Source organism: Excalfactoria chinensis, chromosome 2 (genome assembly GCF_039878825.1).
Source record: "Excalfactoria chinensis isolate bCotChi1 chromosome 2, bCotChi1.hap2, whole genome shotgun sequence".
In the NCBI taxonomy this organism is placed as follows: Eukaryota; Metazoa; Chordata; class Aves; order Galliformes; family Phasianidae; genus Excalfactoria; species Excalfactoria chinensis.
Genome location: NC_092826.1, coordinates 105800926 through 105817083, shown reverse-complemented (window position 1 = coordinate 105817083; position 16158 = coordinate 105800926). Strand labels below are relative to the sequence as shown.

General features: G+C 41.3%; 1 protein-coding gene across 3 annotated transcripts; it reads right to left on the bottom strand.

Moving 5' to 3' along the window:
* Nucleotides 1-1068: 1068 nt before the first annotated feature.
* On the bottom strand, nucleotides 1069-13620 carry CCDC126 (coiled-coil domain containing 126). 3 transcript variants are annotated; one of them, XM_072330130.1, is made up of 5 exons: nucleotides 13445-13486; nucleotides 12985-13117; nucleotides 4328-4457; nucleotides 3399-3798; nucleotides 1069-2716 (listed from the first exon to the last, which is right to left on the bottom strand). In XM_072330130.1, exons 4-5 carry the CDS (start codon nucleotides 3634-3636, stop codon nucleotides 2535-2537), a joined length of 420 nt encoding a protein of 139 aa, XP_072186231.1. In that variant the 5' UTR covers nucleotides 3637-3798; nucleotides 4328-4457; nucleotides 12985-13117; nucleotides 13445-13486; the 3' UTR covers nucleotides 1069-2534. The 3 variants fall into 3 exon arrangements, with proteins under 3 accessions (XP_072186231.1, XP_072186230.1, XP_072186232.1); XM_072330129.1 differs by lacking the exons at nucleotides 12985-13117; nucleotides 13445-13486 and adding an exon at nucleotides 13508-13620; XM_072330131.1 differs by lacking the exon at nucleotides 12985-13117 and having other exon boundaries at nucleotides 13445-13503.
* Nucleotides 13621-16158: the final 2538 nt, after the last annotated feature.

Genomic DNA, 16158 nt, shown 5'->3' with positions numbered 1-16158 from the left:
CAACTTGCCCCCTTCTTGAGTCTGATGATGCCATCTGGAATTGTCAGCATCAGATAATCCTGCTCGAAAATATTTGCGTCTGTCTAGCCAGACCCCATAAATGACTGCATTAGAAAAACAAATATTGAGCAGATACTTGGAAAAATAGACAACTGTGCAGCATATGACTGGATGCCAAGAAGATGGATGTTTCAGCACAGTGCCTACAAAGACCCCTACATTCTTGTGCTACGCTGCTGTCTTACTACTTTTTATTTCACTGAAAACAGATCAGTAAAATTCTGTGATCCAAACAGTGGATGAATAGATTTGCTTCAAGCAGTCTTGATAGGTGTCAGTGGAATATCTGTTCATCCAACCAAAGTCTGGGACCACTCAGCACCAAACAGGACTGGCCACAAAGAAAGGAGCAAGACGTATCTTGAATACTGATACAATGCTATATATGCCATAGCAACTGTTCACTAATGGAACCATGAACTACAAGGGGTACATAACTGCATTTAAGTCAATATGTGTCTATCTGTTTCCAAAATCCTGCACATGTGCACACAAATACACACCCGGCAGCCTGTTAGCCTTGTTTAGCAACCCTCAAACCTGTTTTTGACTTCATGTACCCTAACGAGAAAAAGACGCTTTACATACACAAGCAAAATCACTTGCACTACTCATTATAGCGCCAAGAGGCGTCACCACCAAGGTTTCTATTGCTACAGATCAAACACACAGGGAATAAAAAGCACAGATAGACATAAAAACCTACCTCCACATTACAAACTTGCAGATGGTGCTTGTATTCCTCTCTTTTCACTTAAGAGTGGGATCTTTATGATTAAAGATATAAAACAATCTGTTTTACTACATTTCAGTATCTTTCTCCACTCATCTCTAGTCTGAAAGTTTCCCAGACATTCGACAGTAAGAAGATCCAGTGATTCAGCTGCAAGTGTAGTAGACATTACTACTAAACCTCAGAGACATAGAGCTTTCCTGAAACACCTGGAGCACGTTAAGTAAGAATAACAGCGCTGTTAACAGAACCCACAACACACAGGAGTCTTTGTAAGTACAATTAAAAATTTATTTTTCTCTTTCTGCAAGGAAGCACAACTTCACACACAGCTTGACAGGAAAAAAAACAAACAAACCATTATCTGTCTGCTATGGTTCTAACTATGTTTTCCAATATACAAATCCAGAGGGGGGAAAAAAAAAAAGACGCATAGCTTTGGATGGCATGTCATCCAGCACCGCCATTTTTACTGCATGTTCTTCCTTAACTAAAAAAAAAAACAACAAAGAAATAAGGTCCACTCACCTTAAAAGATAAATAACGAACACACGTTTGGCTAAAGTCCCTGAACGTAGCCTTCCCCTCCCTGCAAAACATTCACTATTCACTACGTTTTAATAAAGCAGGCTCAGTGGCACTTGAATATGACTTCAGTAACATTGTGAAATACAGCGCATCCACACTGCAATTCACTTTGCTATAAGGCTAACTTAGACATAAGGCAAGTACTACCTTAGCTCTGAAATATTCAATAAGACACCTTTAGTACAATGTCTCTGTTAAAGGCAGAGATGCCTCGTCTCCCTTCGTTGCCCTCCCTCCTGATCAGGGAAGCATTTCAGGGAGATGGTGTGCTACTCTCATCACAAATCACAAGTTACTCAAGAGTTAAAGTGAAACAGCAGTGAATAAAAATAAACAGTATTCACATATCTAAAACTTATTTCCATCACTTAAATAGTTTCATCTGCGTTTAAAAAATACTTACACTTAAATATCTTAGTAAGAAACAATCGTTAAGATATCACAGATTATGTTTGCTTTTGGTAATCTAACTGCCCTAAGTCTGACACAAGGATACACCTGAACAGTGTAACTACCTAGAATGTTTTCCTATTAGAACTGATTTTCTTAAATATACAGTAAATTCTCTCTAGCTATTCTGGTAGTGCAAATAAAGACATTCTTTGGGTCACAACTCTAAAACATTATCCCCCCCAAAGCGCTATCCTCAATTGAATATTTTAATAAATGAGTAACAAAATACTGTTAAGTATACGCATTTTCTAACATGTTTAAACAATGTTCTCCTCAGTTACCTGTTTAATGCAGATCACAAAAATGAATAAGCTACAATGCTGCTCACCTATCCAAAAGATATGCTATATTTATATTTAAATAAATACATTTATAAACCTACCCCTAAGTTCCTCATTGCTGTCCATTTACTGTTATTATCCAAGGGCATACTACATCAAATGATGATATCAAAATAGCTTTCAAGACAACAAAGATCACTTTAGAAGCACTGCTCAAAGGCAATGAAATAGTGCTTTAAGAACCTTGTACCTTATGACCATAAGTTAGGCCTATTTATTTATATATATCCAAGGCATTCTTCAACAGAATAGCATATGCTTCATTTAGAATCAGCTACTGTTTTGCCCTAGCCAGAGATAAAAAGCTTATCTTAATTATGATCTATCATACATGTAGCAACACAACATAGCCTGCTTTGCTATCTAATGTTGCCTGCTGCCTTTGCACGTTTGCTTGAATTTACTGACACTTGGTTGCTAGTTCCATTAGTGGTATTTGTTGCTGAACCATTCACAATGATGTAATCCACTTTGTTCTCCAGTTTCACAAGACGCTGTAAGATGTCATCCAGAAGAACAGCAATTGTTCGCTTAAGATCCGCTGAAAGGCAATGGAAAAAATTCCCATGAATTACTCTATGCAGACAATAACTGCTATTCCAAAATATTCATATCTTAGTTTGTTACCCCGTCTAATATCCTATTTCAAAAAGAGAACAGATTCCAGGGGTGGGAGAACTAGAAGTTTTTGTGTTGGTTTTTTTTTTGTAAATACAATTTCTTTGGTACTTTAGGAAAGGAAGATACCCCCACAATACCGAGATGTGAAACAAGGCAGCTAAATACTAAGACCGTAAGAACAAAACTTCAAACAGAATGGTGGTGATTCTTCAAAGGAAGTGTTTCAAATTTCACCCAGGTAACATCCACCTGTGACACCATTCAGCTTTCCAGTGAGACAGAGTATTTTCAAATACCTTCCAATATATAAGAGTAGTTATTTAACGCTTTTCTCTAAGTAACAGAAAAACTGTTGTTAAAGTATATAATTTCTTATGCAAGCTACAAAGCATGCAACTATATTCTCTCAAATCTGAGACAAAGATGACATTTAAACTTACCTGGTTTTACAAGGTCTACCACATCTCAAATTTCAACTTTGGTCAATAAACTAGAACCAAAATAATTAGTACACAGAGATATTTTCTCTTAAAGAGCACATATCACTTGAAGAAGTTACTTAAAAGTTATCTGAACAATCAGCATGCTTTTTTTCCTCTTACCATATCCTGCTACAGAGGCTCCGCTGCCACCATTCATTAAATTCTTATTTTCTTCTGCCAGTGCTTTGACATATCTTTTACTTAGGTCTAATATCTGACCACGCAGCTCAGCACTGCTTTGACGCCTTGGATACTGAAAAGTGTAGCGTAGCAACATCAAACCCCAAATGATTCCAAAAACTAGTAAAAACATGCTTAGTTTCTGGGACATGTTTTTTCTTGAAAATGTTAGGAACATTTTTGATGAAGGCCACAGGTGTCGTAATTTCAAGAAAAATAACTGAACTTCGGTTAGTCAAATGATATTACATATTAAATGAACTCAGAACTTCTATAAAGTAACAAGTCTTCCGGCTGGATCATCTCGAACACATCTTCTTGGTTCAGCTGGCCTTGATTCCTGAAACGTGTAAAACATTACTTAGTTATTCAGAATTGCTATAGTTGTTGAGATCAAGGACAAACACAATTTTCCAAATGCAATACTACAGCCAAAGACTCGCATCTGCTCAGAGCTACAGTCATCCTTCCATCTCATCTGCTGTTACACGGTTTCCTCTTTTTATTTTTGTTCTTCAAAACTTCCGTGCTTTTACAAGTTACCTTAAATATTTTAAATACTGTACTTTGAACCAGTAAGCCCAAATGCAACACCTAGAATTGACTTGAGAAATGATCTGCTTGATCTTTATTACTCATGTAGAAGCATTGGGCAATACAAAGAGAGAAAACAAGGCTTCTTGTTTTGTTAGTTCTGAGTTGGCTGCCTTCTGCTTTTGTACAGTACTGTTGTTTTGGTTTTCTTGGTTTTTTTTGTTTCCTTTCTGGTGGCCTTGCTCAGAAATTAAACCAAAACAAAGATGCACACTGCACACACTTCTAGCAGTTTGCTACTACAATTACAAAAGGAAAACAAAACAAAAACTTACCATAGCAGCCACTTCTGACAACTTGATAGATTAAGGATTCAGGAGAACAAGCAGTAGGAAAACTTCAGCAGTTCAACAGGAAATAGCCAGGCAGATTGGAGTAAAATGAGCCAGACATCTTCAAGGAGCCCTGTATTGGAAGAAAAAAATTTACTCAAACAAGACAAAGTGCAGGACTAAAAGACTTCAATCTTCCCATGTAGTAGTTGAAGTTGATCTCTTCAAGGCATGTATTTTTCAAAATGAAATACATTTTCAGTTTTAAAGCAACTGTTAGAGGAAATTGCAGAATCCAAATCCACTTTATTATAATATTTGAGCGTCCCAAGACTGATTTAAACACATTAACTGAAAAAAGCCTTAAGAATCTCACTGAAATAACTCACTCATCTTAGGCTACAGTGGACACATATGTTCCAGACTGATCACATTTGCCTACACACATATTTGTGTTCTTATTCATTTTTTCCCTTCAAACGCACCCTGTCATATTTCTCACCTCCCAGCTAACTCTAAAACTTACTCTCAAAAAAGTACTGATAATTGAAAATTCCATCATTTAAGTCTGCCAAAAGCAACTGATTCTACCTAATGGTGCATTTTCATGTTACTCTCCATTCTCTCACACATGTAATCTGACATGAGTAGCTTTTAGACTGTAGATAGACATTCAGCAGAGCTCCTCACCAGACCTCCCATACTGAGACTTCAACCTCTGTTTTGAATAGACAATGTTAGTTCAGAATATTGAGACTGTAGTCCTCATCCTGCTAAGCATCCACCTAAACCGAACTCAGACTCCACAGTGTGTTTCATCACTTCTGCTGAGTGCCTCAACTGGCCTAACACCAACAAACCACAGCCTACTGCTAATTCAAGTGTTACCATCAGCGGTGCCCTGAGGTGTGCTGATTGCTTCTTAACCTTCATCCTTCAGATGATATATCAGCATTACTCTGAAAACTTTAAACCCCAGCTGGGGGCAATATGAGGATTTGAACAACAAAGTTGCTGAGAAGTCACAAGGTATTACATGAGAGTAAACTGTCAGTACACAAAAAGCTTACTTTTGATGTTGGGTGTACTGAAATAAGAGGTATACAGAACTCTGTGAATCAGGAATAGGTTACTGCACCTTTGTTAGGCAGATAACATAACCCCTGCATAGCAACAAACAGGATGGAAAACATTTACATATGATATACCACAGCAATGCATCCATGTGATGGCTCTTAACAAACAATACCTCCCTCAAAGAGAAAGACAAGAAGTTCCACTCCCCCTTCTGAAAAGACTGAATCTTGCAGATCTGATTTTGTTCTGTTTGAAATAACACAGGCAGCTCTAGCAGAATTTTCATGAAATTCAGCTCTCCACAGATCCCCACTCAAATCTCATCCTGAACTGCCTTACTAGACAGTATCACCAGAGAGCTTTGGAGTAGCAATAACTCTGCCATTATACTGTAAATAAGACCACAAGCCAAGATAAGAATCCTGGCCAAGATGAACAGATTGAATAAACTCTTGCCAAAGAGCAGTAGGAACTACAGGCTGGGCCTTTGCCACATGTATTTCATTCACAGTGCGCACGCTGACCACTGAAACGAACAGCCTCAACCCGCTGGGCAAATGGCCTAACGCCACACACGTAACCCAGAGAAAGCAACAGGGCGTAAGGCACACAACTATTAGCAGCTGTCACTTTTCCTATGCTATAAAGGCATTTTTAAGAGGCCTTTCCACCTTATTTAAATTCCAGTGCAATTTCAAGAGTTCTGGAGATGTGGCCTCTTACTTCTTCCTGAAACAGGTGCTTCCAGTGACCTGTAACACACTGCAAAAACCTTCCAAGATCAACACAGTGCAGAGTGAAAAAAAACAAAGCCAAGCAAATCACTCAAGAGATCTGCAGGTAGGAAAAAAATGGGGCTTCTGAGTAGCAGCAGCAGCAGCACGCATTAGGAAGAAAACAGCACAATAAATAAGATGGATGGACTGGAATAATCTTGTACTGACCTTCCAGGTCAACAGGAGGTATTTCTGGAGCGTGAGCATTATAGATTAAATAAAAATACTCAGAATGGACCTTTTTTTTTTTTCCCCCAGTAACAAGGAGGTAACACCTCATGAAATAACAGCATACTTGTACACAGCAACCAACATCGATCCCTGTGATTTTTTTCCCCTCATTCTCTTAATTCCTCCTTACCTACCACTTCCTGCTGAAAGGGGGAAAAAAAAGCAGCTGAGACTTCCTTCTTCACAGTGATTCAGCCTGCGTGGGAACCCAGGCTTACTGCTCTCCCAGCCTCAGCTGAAGGGATTTCATGGCAAAGGAAGACATTGCAGAAAACAACAGGAAAAGAGAACACAGAATTACACATTGCTGGAGCTCCTACCATCCCTTACTGAATGAAGGCAAAGCAAAGAAGATCATGAAGACAGAAGTACAGACGAGACAAACCTTAAAGTTCCATGGAGGAAAAAGAAAGAACAAAAAAAAATTAAGTGACTGTACAGACAAAATAGCCAAAGTAGCAGCTCCAGGAACCACGCAGAAATGAGCATCTTCCAGACAGTCCTTTCAACAGGCAGGCAAAGATGACTGATTCAAGAGGCAATTTTTCTAAGACATCTGAAGCCAAAACGAATATTTGAATTATTTTCAGAATGATTAACCCAAGCCAGATACAACAGGAGAGCTTGGAACTACAGGCAGTTCCAAAACAGAGACTTGGATTCTCTTTCACAACACAGAAAGAGTTTGGGTTTGACACCACAGTTTAAGAAAATCTGTCGTTGAAGCCCGTCAGTGTCAATTTAACGGTGATGATACAATAGTGACACTTTTCTCACAATGAAAACAATGAACTCAGGACCTCGTCCTCTCCACAATAAGTCACACCTCCATCCTCTCAACTGCGTGCTGGCTCTGAAGTCGTGTGTAAATTGTATCACAAGTGTGTGAAACGAAAGAAACAGAGACCAAAGAAAAAGCTAGGTAAAATCCATTGTATGTTCTATAATAAAGCAAAGCTCTACTCTCTGATGCTACTTAAACAATAGCATTAGACTTCAATCTGGGTACTGACTCTGCTCCATGGAAACCAAGCCATACTTAAAACCATGATAGCTGAATTGTGCTGCAGTTTTCCTTAGATTCTGCCTTGTTTATTCCTAGCAAAACCCAGAGATGATACATCACAAGAAACAACAATTTATGAGACAAAGGCACACCTCATACATCCTCTTAAACAACATAAGAGCATTTTGCAAACAAGGCATGCGTAACTCCTTAGCAAGTTACAATTTGCCTTGCAGAGCTGTCAGTTCTGCTAGTCAGTCAGCTCATGAAGGACCTGTACATATTCACCACCGCTGTTCTCATCTGTCCAAGTGAGCACCCTTCACAAAACTGCACAATGTGGTTAACGACATCAGAACAGCCAATCTGAAACTGCAGCAGGGATGGTACATACCTCCTGGCTTTGAAAAAAGAACGGATGAAGTTGAGTATAAGAGCATAAGAAAGGAATGAGCAACTATCAGGTGCTTCTGGTAATTACTAGTAAGCAGCTTTAGCTAAAAAGATTAACAGTGTCAATAGGGGGAGAGGGAAGGGCTGGAACAGAAGCCTCTGAATCACTCTGCTTTCCAGGATGAAGCCAGGAAAAATGCCCTCAATGTTGTATTATTAACACACAGTCTGATTCAATCATCTTTTGGTTATATATCTGAAAGATAGAACGCCAAATACTGAAGCAGAAATTCCTCAGCAGTACCCAAGAGATCTATCTACATAGGTCTCAAACTAATACATGAAGGAAGTAACCTTGATAAATAGCAATTTTACTCAATATATTACATACAGCGATCACACTTCTGTTTCTGATTGACAAATTACGATCAACAATGTGACACGGTGAATTCCAAAGTCAGTCTGGCTTGTGATTCATTATCATTATTAACCGTATAAACAAAATGGTGACCTATCAAGACATAAAAAAGAAACAACAAATACAGCCAACAAGATACTGCATCCAAATACAGACAGATGAAGGGTTAAAATGCTGCAAAAGGACAGAGAGCAGGCAAAAACTAGAACAGTATCAATAAAAGCTGACATTAATGATTACTGTAAAGTAATTGTACAGCACTGTACCGCAATCTCAGTGGAAGTATAACAACTTTCTGAAACCACCAGGGATTTTAAATCAGCACACTAAAGTTACATCTGTACTAGAAATTTCTCTTAGATTCATGGCAGCAAATATTTCTTGGTACGGAGGGCATATCGTATTAACTAACAATAAGCTGCCAACTGAATTCATGATGCTCTCATTGCAACAGTCAATATACCTCTCTGGAAAACCAAATCACAGGGCCTAACAGAACTCCTGCAAATGCCCCTAAAGTTCCATCAACAACATCCTATTGGTTTTCTCTTATACATGTATTTAGAACTCATCCCTCATCATCTCTTCATTCTCTAAAGCCTTTTTTTATGACTTTCCAACAGAAAACCTCCAGAATCACAGCCACTTAACCTACAGACATCACACTGACCACCCTAACAACAGTGTCTCTGGTACCTGGAGACCTATCAGCTCAGACCCCGCGCAGCAAAGAGAATGGCTGACACACAAAAAAGCACAGAAATGCAGTTAAATGTACTCACCAATCAACCAATCCCTGAAGATAAGGATAAAGAAATAAGCACGCAGAAGCCACTTTTGGTCTTTCCTGATCAGGAAGACCAAAACTGATGCTTGTATTCTGCCTATTTGTGTTTTTATCTGGTTATCTGCTTGGCAGTAGGACAGAAGTCTGCATAGAGTGCTGTTGACAAATAGATGTCCAAAGAAATTACATACATCCTATTACACAGGACTGTGACTCCTGGTGAGAATCAGGAGAAAATAATTTATATATATATCCACACACACGCATATACATTATATATTTCTTCATCTGTTACTTAATTCAACACTATGCCAGGATAACAGAAAAGAGAGCTGCATGGCTCCATAAAAGACCTGGATGTTCTACAAGGCAGCAAAAAATTACTGGCAAAGTGTGCCCTAAGAGAAATGAAATCACGTTCGAGCTTATTTTTGACAAGACCAACTCTCAGTACACTCAGTATTCCTTTTACTGCTGGTGTAAAATCTGGTCAACGGAGAAGTGCCACCAACAGGGAAGAGAAAGGAAAAAGATTCCTTATCACCAAAAGCCTCAGCAATGCCCGGCACAACAAAGTCCTTCAAAATACTACACCTGGATGCTGATACGGCCTGAAGGTCTTTTCAACCTGTGGCACAGATCAGTCAATAGAAAGAATTAACACTAATGTCTGCTAGGCTCAACTACAGAGAGCAGCACTCAAGAATGAGTAAGAAGGTAAGCAGCAGGTTTATCTCCTACGTGCCCCTGAGAACAGCACACAACTTTCAGCATGTGGACTTTGAGTTGAAAGTAATAAAAACATAAAATAAACCTTCAGACTTGAAGATCCACCTGTCAGGTTTGCAGTGCCTCTGTGACCAAACTCACCTGAGCACCCAAACGCTACACAACACTTAGCATAGCAGAATACAAGAAACTCTAGGGACTTGTTTCAATTTCGAATGTAGCCCAGTTCGTACTGGGTGCTTATTTTGCATTTTCTGCCAATGACTCTTCTTACTTTGCATTAGCCTAAGGAGTCTGCTGAATACCTTTCAGTTCCTGTATAGTATCCTAGCTTGCCTCTCTTTTTCTTCCTCCCCTCCCCCTTGTTTTGCCTGCCACTGTCAGCAAATGCTTCTAAAATCAACCAACAGAAATCCTTTGTTCCTTGCCTGCAGGCAGTCAGCCAAGGTTTTGAGAGGGGAAATGACTTGGCAAGTGCTAGGAAGCAAGTTAAAGCAAGCAAATATCAATGGGGACAGTATATTATATTCTACTTGCTGCCCACGATAAGTCCATCTTGGCCTCAAAGCATTCCTACAGCTTCTTAGCAGCTTCTTCACTTTATCTGGTACACTTCTGCCTGTATGCTTTGCCACTGCGGTTCAGGCAATCATAGTGGGACACCCGCTCACAAGAGCCACAGCTACAGCAGAGTGTGAGGTACCGCCCTACCTTCTTCTGGTAGTTTTGCCACAGCGCAGTTGAATACCGGGCTATAAAAAACACTTCCTTGACAACTTCCTCCGTGAAATTTCACAGCTATGTTTGCACCCCGTCTTCAAAACCCAAAACTTCCTTCTGAAATGTTAACATTTGGCTAATTTTAGCTAGCTATACCAGGAGCCATCATTTCAAGACTATCAGCGTGGGCTACTGAGAGAGATTTTCACTGAATGTTTTAAAAATAACAGGATGGGGGGGAAGGGGACAAAAGCCAACTAGCAAAGTGACTGCCACAAAGGCAGAAAGTTGGCCGCTGTAGAACTGGTCATATATGCATACAGCCACATGCGTATATACAGCACCCACAGAAGCAGTGCTCCTGTAGAAAGTAACAAAAGAGCATACTACTGGGGAGAGAGGAAGAACGGAACGAGTCGGGTTTTACTTCAGGAAACCTGCGGGATTGAAGCTGAGTACGGATATGTGCAAGACTCGTTTATGCGCAAGTGGTAGAAGTGCCGCTCTGCTACACAGAGGGCTCGAATCCCAGGAGTTGGACTTGATGATCTCTAAGGTCCCTTCCAACTCGCACGATACTGTGGTACTGTGATATCAGCAATGCCACTGGGTGCTCACACTACAGTACAGACCAGGCCTCAGACTCGCGCTCCCTCTCCCAGGAAGCTGACCCAGCTGAACATGTTCTTAAAATGAAAGTGGAGGAATTGTTAAAGCCTGACAATTTCGTCCCTTCTTCAGCTTCCATTACGGCTAGATGAATCTGTCATTTTAACTTAGCATCACACAGGTTATGGCAGATGGTCTTTAACCATAAAGGTAGGCAAAGCAAAAGAATTCATTCTTCAAACGAAATACAAGATACCCAGAAATTTAACCGAGCTGTCAGTATCAAGGTAGCCTCATTTCTTTGCTGCTACTGTAGAGATGACTTTCAATGGGGTAAGTTTTAAGCCGTCCCGAACCCAGTACTAGCTCACACCCTCTTTTAAATAAACGAAGTACCCACTTAGTTCAAAATTAATCTTCTACATGGCACAGGCAAAGGGTAAAATCATTTTTGTAAATCTGATAATCATACAAGAAAAGTTAAGAGACTATTACTAACACTTGGTTCAGGAAGCCCAGCCCACCTGACGGTGCTTTCAGTCACAGCTGAAAGAGCTTTTCAAATAACAAATACCTTATAAAGCACATTTCAGCAGTACATTTCCACCAGGACAAAACACATTCATCTGAATGACTGAGATGCACGGCAGATTTTTTGACAGCTACTGTAAACAACTTAACACGTATTTTTGATGCTTACTTGTCTGTAGATATGGAGTCTACGCAGCTGACAATTTAAGCTGACAGCATGCAGTTATCCTGCTCAACGTGGGCAAGATGCAAAAACCGGTGTGTGCAGCCATTCTCAAAAAGATACCAGTGCTCATGAATTCCAGGGGAAATATTTTACTTGTAGCAGTTAAGTGGCATTCAATCTCCCAGCTAAAAAGCAAGGGATTAGTTTATACCAATGCCTCCTTTGGAAAGCTAGAAGCCGCAAGGGGGTTTAAAACAAGGGATGAAGAAGAGGATAAAAGAACTGGAAGTAGCTACATCTTTACCTGAAAAAGCATTAAGAGAGAGACCTATTTATTGGATTGAATGAACTTAATAATTGCTTAATTCTCTGGAGTTCTCAAGTATCTGAATTAAATTACTGAACATACTGAAATGCATAAAATAACATAAAGAGGACGCAGGCATCTCTGTTTTATACACGGGTATCTCCAGCAGTCAAACTGGAATGAAAGGGAGCAATTAATTTGATCTAAGAGTGCAAGCTCAGCACATACAACACTAGAACAAGATGCTGCTCGCAGTGCATTGCCATCATCCCATCTCTTCTCTTTGATATCCTCACAAGGATGAAATAGCAGTTCATGACACTTGCAGCAGAACAACAATGCATCACAATTAGTCAGAGCAAATCTCGCGCATTGTTAGCTTTTATATTCAACGTGCTCATATTCTGAAGGCTTTGTTACAAAGTACATAAAGAACTCAGTTCTGACAAAGCTCAGTTTACCAAGAGAAGTCTCCCGCAGCTGTAAGTCACCCACAGACAGGAATAAAGCTGGAAGCATTTGTTAGTTTGCTGTAGACCACACTGAAGAACTGCACCCCTATGTAAGAAACGCCACACGTCCTTCTCCGTACTGCTCTGGTGCACCAATCCAGAACTCGTGCTCCCTTCCACCCGCCACTATCTTTCAGAGACACGTTATATAAAAGAGAATTTACAGATGCGTTGGACTAGAAAAGCAAAAATGTATTAAAAACGAGTGATTAATGAGACTACGGAAACGAGAAAGAGAGACGTTAGCGCACTGCCATTGCTAATGATCCCACTTCTGCTCAAACACGGGCTAAGCAAACTACCGTCCTTCCTCCTTATAAGTCCCACCGCAGCGCTGTGAGAAGCCGGGTCACTACAGCAGCAGGCAGGCGTAAATCCTGCAGAGTCACTGCACTCACCGCTGTGACAGCAAGGCCACCGCATGCGGGGAACGAAGCCACGACGGATTTTGGGAAGTTCAGAGCAAGTTCCAGACCCGCTTACGTTACGTGGGGTGTTTCAGTCCCTCACTGGATGCTTCCACACAAATCACTTGGAAAAACAAAATCACAAATACCGCACGATCTACCCTACAGGAAGGAAAGCCGCGCGGACGCCGCGGAGCGGGCAGCAGCCGGCGCCCGCAAGCAAGAGAATAAAACAACGATGCCGAACGGAACCCGAAGCAGAACAAAGCGGGCGCCCAGGCGGAAGCTCGGGTCCGACCGCCGTTAGGCCGCAGCCGCCCGCTCGCCCCTCCCCGCCCCCCAGCTCCGTGCCGACGGGGCGCCCACCTCCCCGCACGGCTCCGACCCCCGGCCTCTCCCTGCCCCTTCCGCACGCGCGGGACACCGCCGCTCCCGCTGCCCCGCGCGGCACCTCAGCACGACACGAGCTCAGCGCGACGGCCACCGCGTTATCTCCGGTCCCACCCGCACCCACCTGACAACGTCCCGCTCTCCGCTCCCACCGACCACGCCAACCAACGCTCAACCGGCCGGCCCGCCCCTTCCCCTCCCCGCCGGGAGGGCTGCCGCAACGCCTCGGCGGCGCATGCGCGGAACGCCGCTTCTTCCCGCCCCCCTCCGCGGCCATCGTCTTGGCGGGGGGAGGGGTTCGTACAGTCCTCAGTACAGGAGAGACATAGAGCTGGTAGTGCGATCAGAGATAGGCCACAGACATGATCCAAGGCTTGGGACACCTCGCCTATGAGAACAGGCTGAGAGAGCTGGGGCTGTTGAGCTTGGAGAAGGCCCTGGGTAGACCTGAGTGCAGCCTTTCTGTTTCTAAATGGCGGCTGTAAGAAAGAAGGGGACAGGCTCTTTAGCAGGGTCTGCTGTGATAGAACAAGGGGAAATGGTTTCAAACTAGAAGAGGGGAGATTTAGACTAATATCTAGGATGCAGATTTTTAGAGTAATGGTAGTGAAGCACTGGAACAAGTTGCCCAGAGAGGTGGTGGATGCCCCATTCCTTGGGACGTTCCAGATGAGGCTGATCAGGGCTCTGAACAACATGATCTATAGCTGTAGGTGTCCCTGTTAATGACAGGGAAGTTGGTCTAGATGGCATTCAAGGGTCCTTTCCGACTCAGTTCTGTGATTCGGGTGAAGCGAGGGTGTCTTTACAAAAATGGGAACGGCATCATTTCTGCCCTCTACTGGTGTAAGTGAGTTTTGACAGTCGGCACAGGAGCAAGCACCATCCATCAGGATTGGCATGTGGTTACTACGCTGTTACGTGGGGTTCAGTTCTGATCACAGGTTGCAGAAGCTACTCACAGCTTTGACACCCTGACACCGTACTATTCAAGTATCCACTTAAATCAGATGTGTGCGCAGAGCTGGGCCAGCAAGTCACATTGTATTTTTCACCCTTCTTTTCTACATGGATTAAAGATGGGAAAATTCTGCATTTAAATCCAGTGCTCCGACGGGAAGAAAAAAAGGGTATTAATGCATCAGAGGGTTTGGTGGCCTAGACCTAAGAAAACAAACAAAACTGGGGGTAGGTGGTATCCCAACAGACAGCAAATCCGATGTGGATGCAAATATTTGCTTATATGAGTTTTCTGATGCTAAATAGTCTGCAGTGCCTTATTTCAGTCTTGCAAGACCTACTTTGGAAAAACGATGTTTTTCTTGCTGGTGCAAAGCTAGATAGATGCTGTATTCCCACAGAGAAATGACAAGAAGCTGTGTTTGTTAAAGGAATGCTTTTATTACTTTTGATTACACAATTCGTCCATGGGGAAAAAAAAAGGTCTTTTGCTAAGGAGAGGCAAAAATTAAGACATGAAATATTTCATAAGCATCTTTTGAGTGAACATACTGATTATACATTGTGCAGCACCAATACATTTGTTGGTAGAATTATTTTCCAAAGGCAAATAACCTCATCAGTTTCTGTAAGCGTTTTCTCATTAATAATTCCTCTCCTATTATCAATAAAAGATCAAAAGCAATATCTGAAATGGACTTCATGTAACACATGTACCACAGCTACATACTGCCATTTATTGTTGTACTACTTACCTCGTGATTAATCCTTTATTTTCACAGTGAGCAGCTGTAATGTCTTTGCAAATGTAAGTTCTATGAAATTTAGAGCTTACAAGGGAAAGAAAGGGAAACCTGTCAATATGTAAGCACAGGATTTGCTGGTGGGGTTGGAGAATTAAGATCTCTGTCTCTGCTATAAATGTATCCTCTGTTTACAGGAACTCTCAACTATTATTAACATTCTTAATTCCTGTTGCCCGAAGGCCTTGTGCATTTGGTTATCCTTCATGAACATGCATCTCATCATACACTCTTTCTTCTTATGCTCACCACCTTATAGATTGTGAAGGCTGAACCTGAAATATACAGGTAATGTCAAATAATTATCAGTTTTATTCTCCAGGAAGCTGTGGTGATGTTATTGTAGGAAATGATGAAGTGCAATTATATTATATATGTTATTTTCTCTATGTTCTTGGTTCTCTTTTTTTTCTCACTGATCCACCTGGTGGCAGAAGACTGATAAGCATCTTCGTGTTAGAATTTATGTGTGGCTTTTGTGTCTTTCCCTTTTGTTCCCTCTGCTTATAAGCAGCATCAGGATCAGATTGTGCCAGAACAGAACACAATCTTGTAGGATACATGCTTATTAATAGAGTTACACCAGGAAGGGGAAATGAGCAAACATATCTGCTGGAACTGAATGGAGCAGAGTTGGTATAAAAGACATTAAGATGTGGACTAAGAATGTATTTTGGAAAGCTAGACAACAGCAGTGTCTAAAACATAGCCTAGCCTTTCACAACGGACAAATTATGTGCAAAGGAATTAACTAAATCGTTTGAAAGAAATAAAAAGCAAGAAGTTTTTGGCCCAAATAAAACATTTCAAACACAGAGAATGAAGACCTTTCTGAAATACCACCTTTAAATATATATATATGTGTATATATATATAAATTGTGGTATTAGTTTGTGGTATTTGCTTCTGATTCTCCAGACAAAAAGAGGAAAGGCTGGCACATAGAGTTCCAGCCTTTCACTGATGGGTCAAGGGTAGGAAACAGCCCCAACCCTTTCGGTACAGACAAGCA